The 16,481-nt window shown below is 35.5% G+C and overlaps 1 protein-coding gene across 2 annotated transcripts in view; it reads left to right on the top strand.

Moving 5' to 3' along the window:
• Nucleotides 1-16,481, top strand: part of ano6 (anoctamin 6) — a 143,103-nt gene that overhangs the window by 95,250 nt on the left and 31,372 nt on the right. For both annotated transcript variants that reach the window (XR_007933806.1, XM_028810683.2), the window contains exons 10-15: nucleotides 2,825-2,885; nucleotides 4,895-5,040; nucleotides 5,877-5,954; nucleotides 6,432-6,657; nucleotides 10,595-10,764; nucleotides 13,775-13,872. Coding sequence is in view for 1 of the 2 variants with exons in the window: in XM_028810683.2 (XP_028666516.1) it covers nucleotides 2,825-2,885; nucleotides 4,895-5,040; nucleotides 5,877-5,954; nucleotides 6,432-6,657; nucleotides 10,595-10,764; nucleotides 13,775-13,872 (779 nt within the window). In the remaining variant the exon portion in view is untranslated. The remainder of the gene's footprint in view (nucleotides 1-2,824; nucleotides 2,886-4,894; nucleotides 5,041-5,876; nucleotides 5,955-6,431; nucleotides 6,658-10,594; nucleotides 10,765-13,774; nucleotides 13,873-16,481) is intronic.

The raw sequence follows: 16,481 nt of genomic DNA, 5'->3' as shown, positions 1-16,481 counted from the left end.
GAATCTCCGGATGGACACCTGGGAGGTATGTGCACGGGACAAAATGGGTTATTTTAAAAAGGTTTTCAAATGCTTCCCCGGCACATACCTCTTTGAAGTCGTCCTCCTCCGGATGTCTCTCCCGAGACGTGTAACCGCTCCATGGCTCGTCTTGAGTATTGGCCATATTAAACATAGGACCTCCACTTGGGCTGCCGCTCTGCTTGCCTCTCTTCTTCCCCATAACGGACCTGGTAAAGGTAGGTTCAGGCGATGGTGCTGCGTGTCTGGACGTTGTCCTCTTAGGGTTCTGTCCACAATAAAATTTTTAAATACAGGTCCTCTGCCAAAATCGACAGCCAGAGAATCCTGTCGAGACTACGCCAATTGTGACAGATTAAAGGTCTCCGTGACCCCTTGAACCCTCAGACTAGACGTCAGACACCAGGTAAAAATCCAAATATAATATTTATTAATATAAATAAATGCACAAAGCACCCTCCTCTCCACAATACTCAATAATAAACAGTAATAATCAATAAATAATAATCCTCCACACTCCCAGACACTTTGCTACCCTTCCTCCCAGCTCAGCTCGACGTCTGGGATTTCCCATAGTCCTTTTATATTTCCTGACCTGGAAGTGTTTCCCATCCTACAGTCCATGTGATTTCTTATCACTTCCGGGTCAGATAAAAAGTCCTTTTCTTCAACCCGGAACTTGCCTACGACGAACTTCCGGGTTATAGGGCACAAACAACTCTCTGGGCCTCCCTGCAGCGTCATCTGTTGGCCCCTGTGATATCCAGCAGGGCTGTAAAGGAAAACTCCATCGTCCATGATTCCCTGCTGGTATTCGGGGCACTTCCATGCAGCAGGGACAGCTCCATCTGGCGGCCTGGGGGTGTTGGCCAGGGTGACAGGCCGGCCATATCCCACAATATATATATAATATATATATATAATATATACACATACATATACACACATACATACACACACACATATACATATACACATACATACATAGTGCGTTGTAACACGGGCTGTGATTGTTACATGGGAGGGAGACGACAAATCACAGCTTCCCGCTTTCTAATCGGGCCTGTGATTGGTGCTTTGACTGATGCCTAGATCCCGCAGTATCTCCCCTTAGGAGAGGCGTTAGGCAAGTGTAATTGAATAGCGGTGCTGCAAGTTTAGTTTCTTTTCAATAAAGTCAGGCATTAGGCAAGTGTCATTGATAGATAGATAGATCTTTATTGTCATTGAATAGCGGCACTGCAAGTTTAGTTTCTTTTCAGTAAAATCAGGCGTTAGGCAAGTGTAATTGAATAGCGGCGTGTCATTGAATAGCGGCACTGCAAGTTTAGTTTCTTTTCAATAAAGTCAGGCGTTAGGCAAGTGTAATTGAATAGCGGTGCTGCAAGTTTAGTTTCTTTTCAATAAAGTCAGGCGTGCGTTGCAGCGGCGAAGTTCTGCTTTTAAATTTTTATTAAGAAGAAAAGAAAACCTTTTTAAACTGAGGGAAAATATACCAATAACAATTTATTAAGGATCTGTTTTTTTGTGAAGCTGTCTTTACACAGCTTCTCCGCTGTTTTATAAACGAACGCCATATAAGTCCGTCCTTTCTGCTTGCTTCGCGGTTCTGTAGTGGTTTATTGTTTGTCTATTACAATTGTTTTTATAAACAAACGCCATATAAGGCCATCCTTTTTCCTTGCTTTGCCAAGGAAGCAGCCTTTTTAATTAATGCACGGGTTCTCCGTTGTTTCATTGTTCATTTATTACGATTGTTATAGTTGTCTTTGTATACCACGTTGTCAGTTGAGCACTCCGGTTGGAATATGATCAAGCCGTGGAAGCTTACTGTTGAGAATGCAACGTGTAGTTGTACAGGAGAAAAATGGCAATCTTTTGTAGGTCTATGAACTTAATTTATGCCTGTATGCGTCAGTCGCTTCATATTCTTTTCGTACCTTATCAATTGTGTAATGTGTTTTTTGAACAGGTTTGATTCATCGAAGTGATCACTCGTGCTGTGTTCAGTCAGTCAGTCACTCGCTCGCTTCTTATTGTTTCGCTGCCTTCTCAATTGTGTAATGAATGTTTTCTTCAGCGCTCTTTGTGGCTGTTCCTTGTTTTCAGTTCACGTGATTACGTAGGAGGCGTGATGACGCGATACGTGACTCCGCCTCCCACGGCCATCGAGCTGCACTCCATTACAGTATATGGACAAAAAAGAGGTTCCAGTTATGACCATTACGTGTACAATTTCGAAATTAAACCTGCCTAACCTTTGTAAGTAAGCTGTAAGGAATGAGCCTGCCAAATTTCAGCCTTCCACCTACACGGGAAGTTGGAGAATTAGTGATGAGTGAGTGAGTGAGTGAGTGAGTCAGTGAGGGCTTTGCCTTTTATTAGTATAGATGATAAATATACCTCACTTAAATATATCCACAAGAGCAAATAAAATGACAGTTAACAAGAGTAATGATCTGCTAAATATAGTATAGTGTTCTAATGTATCATTGGGAGTAATCGTGAAATTGTACAAATACAGTTGCTTGTTCAGATGATTCAGTTTCAGACCAAATGTTAAAAATTGTGGGGAATCTGTTTTTATTTTGGTGTTTACAAGTAAAGGCATAAGTAATGTATTTGATTTGATTATTACTATTTATTACAGTGCTTACTGTCTTATAAGTTGAGTTTTACTTTCTGAAATACACCAAAACCTTTTTAACTGAAACAAATCTTATAGGTAAAAATAAAATATTGAATTAGAATACTACATATAATCTTTGTTCTAACTCCTGTTATTTTCCCCATTTTATTGTAGAAACTCTCCATTTTTGACCATTATGGTACATTGGTATTTGCAGTGCTAATGTCAATATGGGGTGAGTTGTTTTTGTTTTATTTTGACCACTGTCAATTTGGCCTACGGTAAATAAAATACATTCATGGAGTAAATTCTGCTTTTAGATGGTGAAGGGTGCTCTGCATGAGAGCTCAGTGTATTGTAAGTTTTAATTCAGTTGGACAGATTGGAAAATGTATGCCTTTGCTCTAAAAGCCCATATTTAATCATATTTAATTCCAAACAGCATCCGTTTAAAACCAAAGCAAAATGTCATTATTTTGAAAAGAGTGGCCATTATAGCAAGAATCACTTATATCTGTAAGTAGTATGCTTTAAAAGTAGCAGTGAAGATAAATGATACAGAAATTGACCACAGTAGAATAATGCATCAAAAGCAAAAGTACTTTCTTGGATTTTTCGCAGCTCCACAGTAATAAGATTGAAATAAATATGCACAGCTTCCAGGATAACATTTTTCTTATTTTTTTTCTCTAAATTAAAGCATCTCGCTACATAAGCAATGGATCCCCCATTGTGCAATCCGTATTTCACATAGTTGCTTATGACTTTGTCCATTTTTATCTCCTTAGTAGTTATTTTATGGTTTGCAGTGTAGCTTTCTCATAAATTGCTCTGATAATGGCTATGCATTATTTCCACAAGACACCCCTCCTGAGAACTGTGATGTTGGTATGCACTTGTGTCCTTCAGTTCATACAATTTTAATTTCAACTAAACCGAGCTTGATGTCCAAAGTATAATTTACTGGTTTGACCCAGATTATTACCAGGCTTTAATTAAAACACAGTTTAATTTTTACTGTTTGATAGAAGTTCATCTGTATAGATTTTAGCAAAGTGCAAAGAGAGGTTGGGAGCATGCGCTGATAACCGTGTGTTGCTACACCCACCACACGGCGAAACACCTGGATTGAGATCCAAGTGCAGCTGTGCAACGGGTGACACTTCAGCACCACACTGGACAGTATGAGGTTTTTTACAGTGGCTGGAGTGCCAATCCTGCCACCAACCCCCGAGTTTTCCCTGAAAGTTGGAAGACCTGTTTGCAGGGCTGGGTGCAGATTAACGTCATACCAAGGACGGAGCACTTGCAGGTTAAGGGCTTTGCTCAGGGGTCCAACAGAATAGAGTCTCTTCTGGCACTTATGGGATTCAAAACAGCAACTTTCCAATTGCCAGCACAGATCCCTAGACTCAGAGCCATTGCTCTGCCCAAAGTGGAAAAAGTGTGAATAATTAAAAAGTTAACTCCACTAACATTCTGTTTGCATTGTATTACATACATAAAGCAATGTGTACATTATGTCATATTTGGTAATCAACCACCTGTACCAAGCAACTGTCTCCTGGAGTACAGCCCAATTCAATTAAGTTAGGCAAGAGCATTATATTGTAGATTATGATATGTTTAAATGCAAGTTGGAGCAGAAAGTCGTAATCAATGTGATAGTGTAGCTTTTCTTTTTTTTCCTATAATATACTTGTAATCTACTAAAAAATCAAAAAGGTAGACTAGGTGGAAATTTTTTTTTTTTTTCTTCTCATTTCACCGCAGGCACTATTAGAGGTCTCTTTGATTTATAAATGTCATGTAGTTTAGGCTATTTTGGAGTACAGTATTATTTTATACAGTGTTTTCTGAAATCTAATACTACTTTTTTTTAAATTACTTTTTCTGAACTGTCCAGATTGTTATGACTTATGACTGTTATGACTTAACAGTTAATTGCAATAGTTTTATATTTGTTACAAAATGTATTTTACTATAAATAGGTATACTTTACAGTGCTTTTATGACTATTTATATTTATTAATCTCTTTTGAGTTTTTGTTTTTTTTCCCCCAGGAGATGAAATAAAACATTACCAAGAGTATAACTTACTTGTTTGAATTTGTACTACTTCAATTTCATTAGATTATCTCATTAAGCATAATAGCAGAGGCATAACATTAATTAAATGTCACTGTTAAAATTTACACTGAACAGTTTTTGGTTTTACCGTATTAATTGTTTTCTCCCTTCAAGTTACTATTTTTTTGGAGTTTTGGAAGAGGCATCAAGCAGAGCTGAATTATGAGTGGGACACTGCTGAATTTTTGGAGCAGGAAGAACTACCACGACCAGAATATGAAGCCAAGTGTAAATATGAGAAAATAAATCCTGTCACAAAGGTATGAGGTAACATACTTTGCTTTTAGCAATTGTGGATAATTGTCACTTGCCATATTTATAAATTTTAGAGTATTTCAAAATTTTGGTATACAAGCTGTGTTGTTTTTGATTATATGTCTAATAGCTTAGTTATTAAATGAAATATACACCTTAATTAAATATTTGTATTTTAATAAGGTCAAAACTGGATATATATTAATAAAATCCTCAAATCAGCAATTTTTTAAACCCACTTACTCCAGTTTTAAGGTGCTGTGAAGTGAATCCAGAAATCATTCCAATACAGATTGCCAGCTCACAATAAGGTGCAGACACACTCACACTAGCTAGGCAGTTTAACAGTTAGCAGTTACCCAGCATTCAAATGTATGAGAATTGTGAAGAAAACGGGCATCCACAGAGGAAGACCTTGACATAAACCAGGAAAACATGCACTCTCCATAAAGCTAGTGAGCAGGGCTCCAGTGACCAAGAAGCAGGTTTAAAATTGAATGGCGCACTTCGATTAGGTATTATTTTAAATGCATGTCCTAGCTTCTTTTTATGTTCAGCTAAGTAAAGGTTTGCTTATTCACCTCAATGATATATGTGTGTATGTATACGTGTGTGTGTGTGTGTGTGTGTGTATATATATATATATATATATATATATATATATATATATATATAATAATGTAATATTTTAACAGGTATGTTTGCAGATGGGGTGTAACAATTTGTAATGCATATGTAAATATATAGTATATTAAGTTTTTTTTAGTGTACCTTAATTTGGTAAAATGAAATTTGCAATGCTCAGCCCAGTTTTAAAATTTTATTTTCTCTTCTTAATTAGGAAAAAGAATTAGTTCCACACAGAACATGTGAAAAGTGCTTGAGAGTGTCCTGTGGAGTAGGAACAGTCTTGTTTTGGGTAAACCTTTCAAGTTAATTTCATCAAAAATTGCAGAATAGGTTGGAACAATGCTAAATGTTGTTGAAATACTGATTTTTTTTTTTTTTTTTTTAATTTGCCAAAAAATAATGATCAGAACGAATAAAAACTCCAAACCTTTCCAAGCTGAAGGCCCTTTTGCAAAGGAACTACTAGAACAATAATATTGGTACTCATATAATCATGAAATGGTGTGTATGTAAATTTAAATTATCTGTATCAGGCTACAAATATACAGAATATGGCAGTGAAAGATGAGGGGAAGGTAAACACAATGCTGCCTATTTTGGTAAAAGCAAACTCTTTAATATTCATGGTAAAGAATTGTTTGCCACCATATGCTGCTTTTAAACTTTAGAATAATACTGTATAATCTATTTTCCCTTGTTATGCTTGCGTATTAATTTAAGTGTTGCTGAAAGAATGAATGTTTTTTCTCTTTTTATTCGTTCATAGATTGTGCTGATTGTTGCTTCAGTAGTGGGAATTATAGTCTATCGCCTTTCAGTTTTCTTTGTCTTTGCTGCAAAAATGCAACATGATCTGAAAGAACTTGAGCCTTTGAAGGAATACTTGACCCCACAGATGGCTACTTCAGTAACAGCTTCCATTATCAGTTTTATTATCATCATGATTTTAAATATGGTGTATGAAAAGGTGGCAATAATGATTACAGATTTTGGTAAGTGGTTTATTTTTATTTTGGTCATTGGAATATTAAAAATGATCAGAGAAGTAATAAATTACAAGTTCTTCTTTATTGTTGTTGATTAGATTTTTAAAACTTGTTAAGATAGTTTTCTTTGTAAACACATAAGAAGATTATTTAGTAAAATTACTCCTTTTTTTCGGACATACTCTTACAAAGTAAAATTAGTTTGATAGGAAATGTGAACAGAATAAAGTACATTCAAAAAAATCTTTTTAGACAATTCCTAAAGAGTTCTTGAGTAGCACGTAAATGTACCACCATTAGTTATGTTAAATATCAATATAAAGCTGTTAAGCACAGTTTCACCATAAAGGACAGTCCTGCAATAGAAAACACAACAGATGAAGTGTCAGAAAGCTGTGATTATAGGGTCATCAAGGAAAAGTTTTCATCTCAGAGCCACATTTAGTTTAAAATAACGCTTATGTTCTACAGGCAAGAAACTGAATAGCTTCCTAATGGCATTGTGGCTGCCTAAGACAATGAGTTATCAACAGCGTACCTATAGTAAAATTCTCATAGTCTGGTCAAAGATTAAGGCAAACTACTATGTTAAAAAAGTTTAATTTACTTGAGTGTTTAATATACTAGTAAACTCCAAATATACTGGAGTGTTTACATCAATTTCTGAAAACTCATATATTGGATAATGTTTTCCTAATACGCAGTTTACATATTCCTTGATATTAATAAACTGTGTTTAGTATTTGTTTATACTTGGTTAAATGAAAAGTCAGTTTATGGTCTAGCATATATATATACCATCAAATAATACATGCTGTTTCAGTTATTTCTGCAGCATTGATATTTACAATATGTTAAAATTAATGTATTAATGCATAGTAGACAAAATGTTTTTACTCTGGAACTTAGCTAAGGGATTGGTAAGTAATATTTAGGAATCCTTATACTTCATTGGTTAATTTGCATTTGTGGAGAACAACAAACTTGGGAACAGCTGCCATTTCTGTACATTCTGATGTTTGGAAAGTATTATATGTTTCCGCAGTTGAATGTGTTAGGTTGAAATGGTACATGTTAAACTGTTAGGAATTCTGTTTTAAACAGGAGAAATCTATCACTCAATGAAAAAGTATAATTATTGCAAAAAACATGCAGTACTCTACATCCAGTATCTGTATATGAAATTCATATTCAAAAACTGCAGACATCAAGGCGGCTACAGCAGTTAAAAGTGTGTAGTTAATAAGATTGCTGATGTCTTCATCTGGAAAGGTTTCCAGCTCTCAGGCTGCATCATCTAAATGAGGCTTTTAAGTGCACTGTAATTCCAAAAAACAATTTTGCACTCGAGTATACAGGAAATTTAATTGCCATAAACTAGTTTTATTATTTGCCATAAAAATATTTTTTCTGATACTTACCAAATGATAAAATTTTGATCAGAGTTTAGAGTACACTGCAAGCATAACTAAAGACTTGCTTTCATGTGGAAAATTAAAGTTGAAAAAAAATACTTTCTGATTAGTTTTAAAACAAATTTTTAGTTCAGCAAATTTCCAGAACAATTTTTTTTACCTTTTTGAGTAATGTCCAACTGAGTTTGGATGAGTCCTTTAATGAGTTAGTGTCCCTCATCCAAGCTTGGTTCCTGCCTTGCAAACAGTGCTGCTGGGAAATGCTCCACCTCCCTGACTGTGAACTAAATAAAGTGGGTCTAATAATGGATGGATGATTTCTAGGATGTGTACTTTAGTGAATTTTCATGCAGCAACAATGTGTTTACTTGAGTATATTTCAGCATTCCCTCCACAACAGCAAATGATTGTGTGTTTGTTTATTTTGAGTTTACAGCATTTGAAAACTGGACATTTCTTTTTTTTACGTTTTAAACCATTTGTGAAAAATGCAACAACTTTGCACTTACATTGATTGTTAATGACACTTTATAGATGAAGAACTTGTGATAGGGTTAACAATACAGTTCAATGGATTGTCCTTGGAACATTATTTTTTGATTGGCTGATGTTAGTGTGTTTTGTTCTTGAATTTAAAAAAGCTAAAGAACAAATGGTGGTTAATAGAAATGACTAAAAATAGAGTAGTCTTTGAGAGTATTTTTGTTACTGCAAGAGGCAGAGTTTCTGCCATGAATACTGAACGAAGATTAAGGAACCTTGACATCTTTAATTTCTGACTTGACTGTAATGCAAAAAATGGTTTTCTATAAGGTTTCATTTGAGACATAAATATCTGGAGGATACAAATGTATTATTGATATAGAAATCTGTTGATGTTCCAGTGCCAAAAATATTTCATTTATTGAAAACTTCCTAAGTTAACAACAGTTGGAAAAGGTGGTGCCATTCCTGTTAGTTTAGTGGTAGGTGGTAGTAGTAACAGAACGCTAGGTAGGCACACAAATCAATGCATATAAAGAGGAACTGGAGCAGGATTTCCTATCCAAACCCAACCATCTGGTACAATTCAATTTTTTTCTTTTTCCTTTCAATGTTTTGGAATATGCACAGTATATTCAAAACCCAGTAGCTGAATGGGAAGTTAGGTAGTCCATACTCCTCTCTGCTTTAGTTGTTTACAGTATCTTTTTTTTTTTTAATCAATTGATGGTTTAGTTGCTCCACAGATGGTTATTACGTTTTATTGTGTATGAATGATGGCACTTTGTTTTTTCATTAGGTCCTATACATATGATACTGTAAATAAAGCAGAGACAAGAGCATGAAGGGTTTGGGCACCAGCAGGTGATTCCAATATAATTGATGGAAAAAACAAAAAATCGGGTGTACAAAACCTTCTGGATGACATCTTCTCAGATGGGAATCCAAGACAAGACTACCTCAAAATGGCAGTTGAGCCAGTTTATTAAGTGGCAAAGGTGGAAGGGATGGGTTCAGGGCATTAGTACGCTCAAGTGATGCCAGATGCTTATTTTCCCTTTACTTATCGTATCTACAGGCAGAAAAAGAGGAGAGACATTAGGCAGCAGCACCAGCCCTCGACTCTGGGGTAGAATTACCTTTTGACAAGCCCTGAAGTTGTCGCCAAAGTGCACGTGTGTCAAAGAAACATATATAGTGACTGAAATGTATTTAGATGAAGAAAAATGGAATAAGAATACTATGTTTACTTATTTTATCTTCATTCTAAATGAAGCTAGATCTGTCAAACTGGTCAACAAAATAACACTTTTACTATATTGTATTTTCTTTTTCTAGTTGGTTTTTCCTAAAAATATAAATGTTGCACCACTATGCTACATTATCATGAAACCAAAAAATGCAAAATATAAGGGTGTATCAGATTAAATAAAAAGAGTAAAATGATAAAAGGATGTATGAAAAAGAAAAAACAAAAACCTATCATTTATTTTTTCTTTTCCCCAAAGTTGTTTGCTGTTCAAAATAGTCACCCTAAAACACCCATCTCCTTTCCCACTCTGAGCCACAGAGTATCATCTTCCCTGCCCCAATGAAAGCTGAGTTCTTGTCCCAAATCATTTTTTGACTTTAAGGTGTTTTTGTGTCTCTGGATTCACCGTATTCTTGAGCTTACTCTCTCCTTTAAAGGCACAGACACTTGTTAGAGCTTTTAGGCTGAATGCTCTTCGTAAAGGACCTGCTTATCTCAGATGCCCTAATAAATAAAGTACAAGCTGAGAAAGGAGCTTGCTCTTAGCTAGATGTACAGTATCTAATTAACTGGAATATGGCTGTGCATCTTCAGTTTTAAAAAAAGAACAGACACTGTTTGTTCAGTCTTTTGATGTCCTCTACAATGAATGAAAGTATTAAAAAGGACAGCGTACATTTTTCCATTTACCTTTGAATTGCATTACATACACAATGCACAGTGTATTTTTTATCTAGCAACTGTAGTCTTTTCATAAGTCCTTAATAATTATGTTTTCTTTTTTACTTTTTAGAACTGCCTAGAACACAAACTGATTATGAAAACAGTTTGACCTTGAAGATGTTCCTGTTCCAGTTTGTCAACTACTATTCCTCTTGCTTTTATATCGCCTTCTTCAAAGGCAAGATTGTTGGCTACCCAAAATCCCCTGTATATTGGCTGGGTAAATACAGGAATGAAGAGGTAAGATAATCATGCTAATGGATTAAAAATACTAAATGAATAATGCGTGTTCAGGTGTTTATATAACGGACAAGTTTTAATAGTTTATTATTGTAATGTTGTTTGTATTTGTCCAGTGCCATTTTCAGTAATTGCATTAAGACCAATAGGTTTAACACCACTGAACTCTGAATTATGACTTGAGGATGTTTACCCATAAAGTGAAAAGTGTCTTCTCCATGCATGATTGTTGGGAAGATACATAAAATGACATATAGACAAAGAAAACATGCTTTTCTTATTCTTAATTTTTAACTGTTTAATTGAATGTTTATCGGTCACTTTAAGTCAAAAATCACATTAATTGTTGATCAAGAGTGAATTGACATTCAACAGGAAAAAAAACAACTTTTTGTTTAAATGCAACATATTAGGAAAAAATGTACACTGTAAAAGGGAGCCAGCTCCACCGTGTGGCCTTAAGAAGGACGTAACCAGTCCACAACATACTTAACAGAACTCCAATAAGAGCAAACATTGTGTACATAATCAGGAGTTATTGATCTGTATCCTGTTTCAAAAAATACATAAAAGTCAAGGATTTTTTTTTAATGTTCATATTAGTAACCATCCAGAATCTTTACTGTAATGGTTTATTCTGTGACTAGCAGTTAATGTACTGAGCACTTATGCTTTCTCTACTCCAGTTGTCAAAGGAAATGCTTAAGTGTACAATAATTTAATGCATGTAAAGTTTCCTGGGTGTGTGACTGCTAAAGAAAGGTCCTAAATAAAACACGGTATTTGTATAGAGAATCTGAACAGAATAATAGGCATTTCCGACACATTGGGGTTCCAAGTGGTTGTACAAATATCTATATAAAATAAATATTACAAGGAACTTTTTACTCCTTTTGAAATTGTAATGTTTCTTATATGAGGACAACTTCATAACTAGCCTGTGGCAGGCACCGGCATCCACTTAAAAAATTGACCTTCACACCATGTATACAAATTTAACTCTGTCTTTACTTCGCAAAATTTGGCACAGAAATATGGACTTGGAACCCTATAAATTTAACAGCACCTCTCATTGTTCCACAGTATATGCATTCACATAAGCCAGGTACAGATTCATGAAACACATGTACAAAGGACTGAAAAAATCGTACTGTCCTCCATTTATCTTTGTAAGCATGTCAGACTTGAAGTCCTTGACTTTCTGTGAAATGTGAGCTGCACTTTTCCAGAGGTAACTGTTGAAATGATCCCAAACTAAAGTATTTTCTTCTTCTTCTTCATCATCCTCTTCATCTTTTCCCACTTCTTTGTGGGATCAATTTGCTTAATCAAACTTCTCTATACAGGTTGGCCCTGCATCTCCTCAATAAGATCCATCCACCTCCACTTTGGCGTCCCTTGCATTCTCTTCCCATGTACTTCCATTCCCATCATTCTTTTTCCTGCATATTCATTGTCTCTCCTCTTCACAGGTCCATACCACTTGAATCTACCTTCCTGTAAAGTACTTTTAGATATCTCCCCCTCCTATTTGTACCTCTGATTATCTGATTTCTTTATCTCTGCCCTTTTTTGTAACTCCACGCCTCTCAACATTCTCATTTCTGCCACTTCTAACTTCATCTCCTGCCCTCGCTTTACTGCCCATGTCTCAGCTCCACACATCGTTGCTGGCCTTACCACTTAAAAACCTTACCTTTAACCTTTGTTTTAATTCTTCAATCACACAGTACTCCTGATACCTTCTTCCAATTGTTTCATCCATGTTACACTCTTTGGGTTATCTCTGCATCTAATTTTCCATCTTGGGCTACCATTGATCCTATATATTTAAGTTTGTCCTCTCTTTTCAGTAGTTCTCCCTGTAGGCTAACTTCTGAATCCTGATCATCATTAAACCTCTTCTGTCTTCTGTTTCTACGAGACCTTCACTTCTTCCTTCGATCTCCATAGTTTTTCATTAATAGCTTGGTGCCTTTTCTTACCCAGGTATCAGAACAGTCCATGACTACTGACAAAATCTAGTAGCAGTTTTACTCCTCCGATTCACATCCAGTAAGCATTTCTTTCTAATCATGTCCCACCAGGTCATTATTTCCCATGTAAGTATTGTATGTACCTTGCAGATTCAGTAGGTGGTATCCTTTCAATCACTCAGACTCATTCTGTATAACATGACTGAATATCCTGAGTAGTAGTAATACTATATATGCACAAAGAACAGTGAAAATATCCATCTGTATATCTCAAACTGTGATTCTCTTATCCACTGGATCAAACTCCTATTGTCCTAACCCACTTGGGAGCTTATGGGGCATATATCCACCAAGTGTCAATTCTGTTAGGCAACTACCAAGTAAGAGAAAGGTTGTCCCCTAGTGAGAGGCCTAGTCACAAAGATGGGTTCTTTGAAAAGAGTTGAAAATAAATATTATAACTGTATTATAAACCAGAGAGACCAGAAAGTTTCCATAGGCAAGGCCTGGCATCCATCACACACATGCCTTGCAGTGGACTGATATTACACGTAACCCCTGTTTTACATGTTCTGGAGTATAAACCTGCAGGTTGCTTGGGTTTTCTCTGATGAGGCTAATAGGACATTATGTGTTAAACAGTGAAAAACATTCTTAGATCTTGATGGGCCTATCCCAAGCAACGCTGGATAAGTTTTAAAGTCAAATTTTAGATCACCTGTTGTTTATCCCTTTTCTTAAAGTAACCCTACCAAGAGAACAGCGTCTCCAACAACATAGTTTTAAGGATAATATAGTCCTAGTTGTCTGAGCGTTGTGTGTATAATGTCATCTTGCATGACTTGAAAGACTGAATTGCAATTTTCTAAATTGTACAATTGGTTTACATCTACTAAAATGTTAGAATTTCTTTGATATGGTAAGACAAATAATATACCTTACTGTTTATTAGGGCTAGAATAATCTTCTTAATGGCTAAATTCTGAGCACACAGATTACTTAGTTTGTTTTTTTTTTAATTTCTTAAAATGTAGTGTGATCCCAGTGGCTGCCTTGTTGAGTTGACAACACAGCTTACAATTGTCATGGGAGGTAAAGCCATCTGGAATAACATACAAGAAGTGCTTTTGCCGTAAGTATGCTTATACATTCAGGGTAAAAACTGTAAAGATTATAATTTTACACATTGAAATGGTTTTAAGCTTAAATTTGAGGGAGGAGCATACTGTGAGATTGCAGTGTCAACTGGGCAAAATTCAAATCATTCCATACTTAGATCTTGTGTGTGTGTGTGTGTGTGTGTGTGTGTAGGTGTTTGTATGTGTGCCTCTTTTCTGATTTACCGTAATTTTGTACCATGCCATCTGATCCCAATTCAAAATTGTGTAAACCCTTCCATTGCAGGGGTGACTGTGTTATGACCGGTAGATCTTTTTGGTTGTCACCTACTATCTTACAATTACAGATCAATCAGTCTAGCTTTCATTTGAAACTTTCTAGAGAGAAAAAGGAATAATGATGGAAGAACAATGGTAAAATAATTGAAATGTAATATGTGATTATTATTTTTTTTAATAATTACAGGCCATGCTACATATCTTTAGAGAAGAAAATAACATGCCATTTGTGCTAGCACAACAACTAATGTACGTGGCAAAAACACTTAAGTCTTCATTGGAAAGCCCTCCACATGTTGGAGCATGCTACAAAGTAAAGCATGGTTTGACATGTACTTTGACATTAAAGACCTTAAAGCTTATGAGGAAAACACAATTATTGCTTAATACAGATGAAGTAACCAGGACTACCGTATATACTCATGTATAAGTCGGGTCTTAAAACCCGAAATATCAATCATAAAATCACACCCTGAATTATGTGCCTGTTCAAAAATGGGATACTTAAATTTTTATTTATTTATTTATTTTTTACATCTTCTTGCCTCCAATCTCGCATCAGTTTCTCAGACACATCAAATTTTGTTGCAGCAGCGCAGTTATCAATTTATTTAGCTACTTCAATTGCATTTAATTTAAAACCAGCTTCATATTTTCTTCAGATGGAACGCTCCATTGCAGGTAAGGGATTCTCTCACAATAAAGGTGTATGAGGGTGTGAGATACAAAAAACACAAATCAGTGCAAACGTTGCTTTGGAATAGTTCAGGTATTACTGTGTGGTGACGTAGGCACAATAGAGAGAGAGAGGTTAGGAGCACGTGCTGATATGCCGCACCCACATAGGAAAAAAAAGCCAGTGTGCTCTGTGGTTACTCTCTCAGGAGGGCGTTAGCATATCATAATCTCTTGAACCAATAGCGTTAGTTTTCCACATTCAACTTATACCACCAACATTATAAAATACCAGAAAGTATACTGTAAAATCAAGTCCCGACTTATCTGCGAATATATACTGTACCTTAAAAATGATATTAAGCATCTTGGTTGAACTTCTCTGAGGAACATGGCTATACCATTGAGCGCATTTACATGAGCTTTAATAACCCAGTTATTCACAGAAACATGGCTTCTAAAATGTTATGTAAATCTTTATTCAAGTCACAGAAACAGGGATGTTGGCCTTTAAGAAACCTGGTTAACGGATGTACATTTCTTCTGCAAGTACCCCATTTATTTGGCCATGTAAATCCTTAACTGGGCTACTGTTAAGTATTTTGTAGTGTCTGTTGCACTCTGGTCACCTGTACATGCATTTGTTTTGCACATGGTTTAAGCAGCCACATGCAGAAGCATCCCCAAAGATACATTTCCTGAGGCAAATGCTGAGGGAATCAGATTATTCCTTCTACTGATTGAAAGAATCTGCCTCAATTTTTCAGAAATTGCTAAATTTATGTGGATGAGATTGAATGTACAGTGCTAAGCTCAGCAGCACAATCTCGGGAGGATTGTTGGGGGTAATGCATTAAATGTAAAGTGCATGATGTAGTCTGATTATTTTTTTATAAAGTAGTGAGTAAAATAACGCGATACTTGTTTAAGTAAAGTTCAAGTAAGTTTATTTAAGCAGCACTGGGTATAAGGCAAGAAGCACATGTGCTGGAGTGTGCTGCGTGCAGTCCATTAACATAAACATATTAGTAAAGTGACAGTTTAGTATTGATCCATTAATCCAGCTATAGATAACAGTGTGTTGGTATGAACACTGGCAATTGTGTTATTCAAAGAATCATCAATGCCTCAGGTCAAATATATAAAAATGGGATGGATGTTGTTTACTTCAGATTCCATGAAGGACTAAATGTATTTATAAAACACAAGAAAATAATCACCGGCTTCATGCTTGTTTTCACTGCGGCCGATAATTACTTTTTTTTTTGCGCAGTTGAATATCAGAGCGTTTTGCCAAAGGAAAATTCCAGAAGCCGGCTTCTGAATGTAAAATGAGGTTTTTAAGAATCCAGGTTTCTGCCTTAATCACATCAGTAAGCTCCAGATATAAATTCATCAATATGTTAAAATTGTTGCATTATTTTAGAAAAGAAACAAATTGAAGGATTTTTTGTTATTGGTTTGTGAAGGACAATTAATGTCCATGACTAAGGAGAACAAGGTAAAAAATAGAATGAAAAAAGACAAATGAGAATGGAGTAGGTTGGGTTAAAAGACATTGTACAAGAGTCTTTCAGCATAGTTGAATTTTAATACGTTGTATAAAGTTAGATATTATAGAGTAATTTAAAAGTCGCTCTTGTTTGGAGACAACCAACATTTATATACT

The sequence above is a fragment of the Erpetoichthys calabaricus genome, chromosome 1, assembly GCF_900747795.2.
Source record: "Erpetoichthys calabaricus chromosome 1, fErpCal1.3, whole genome shotgun sequence".
Lineage (NCBI taxonomy): Eukaryota > Metazoa > Chordata > Cladistia > Polypteriformes > Polypteridae > Erpetoichthys > Erpetoichthys calabaricus.
Note: the sequence above shows the minus strand (reverse complement) of the source record. Positions and strands in the feature narration are given on the sequence as shown.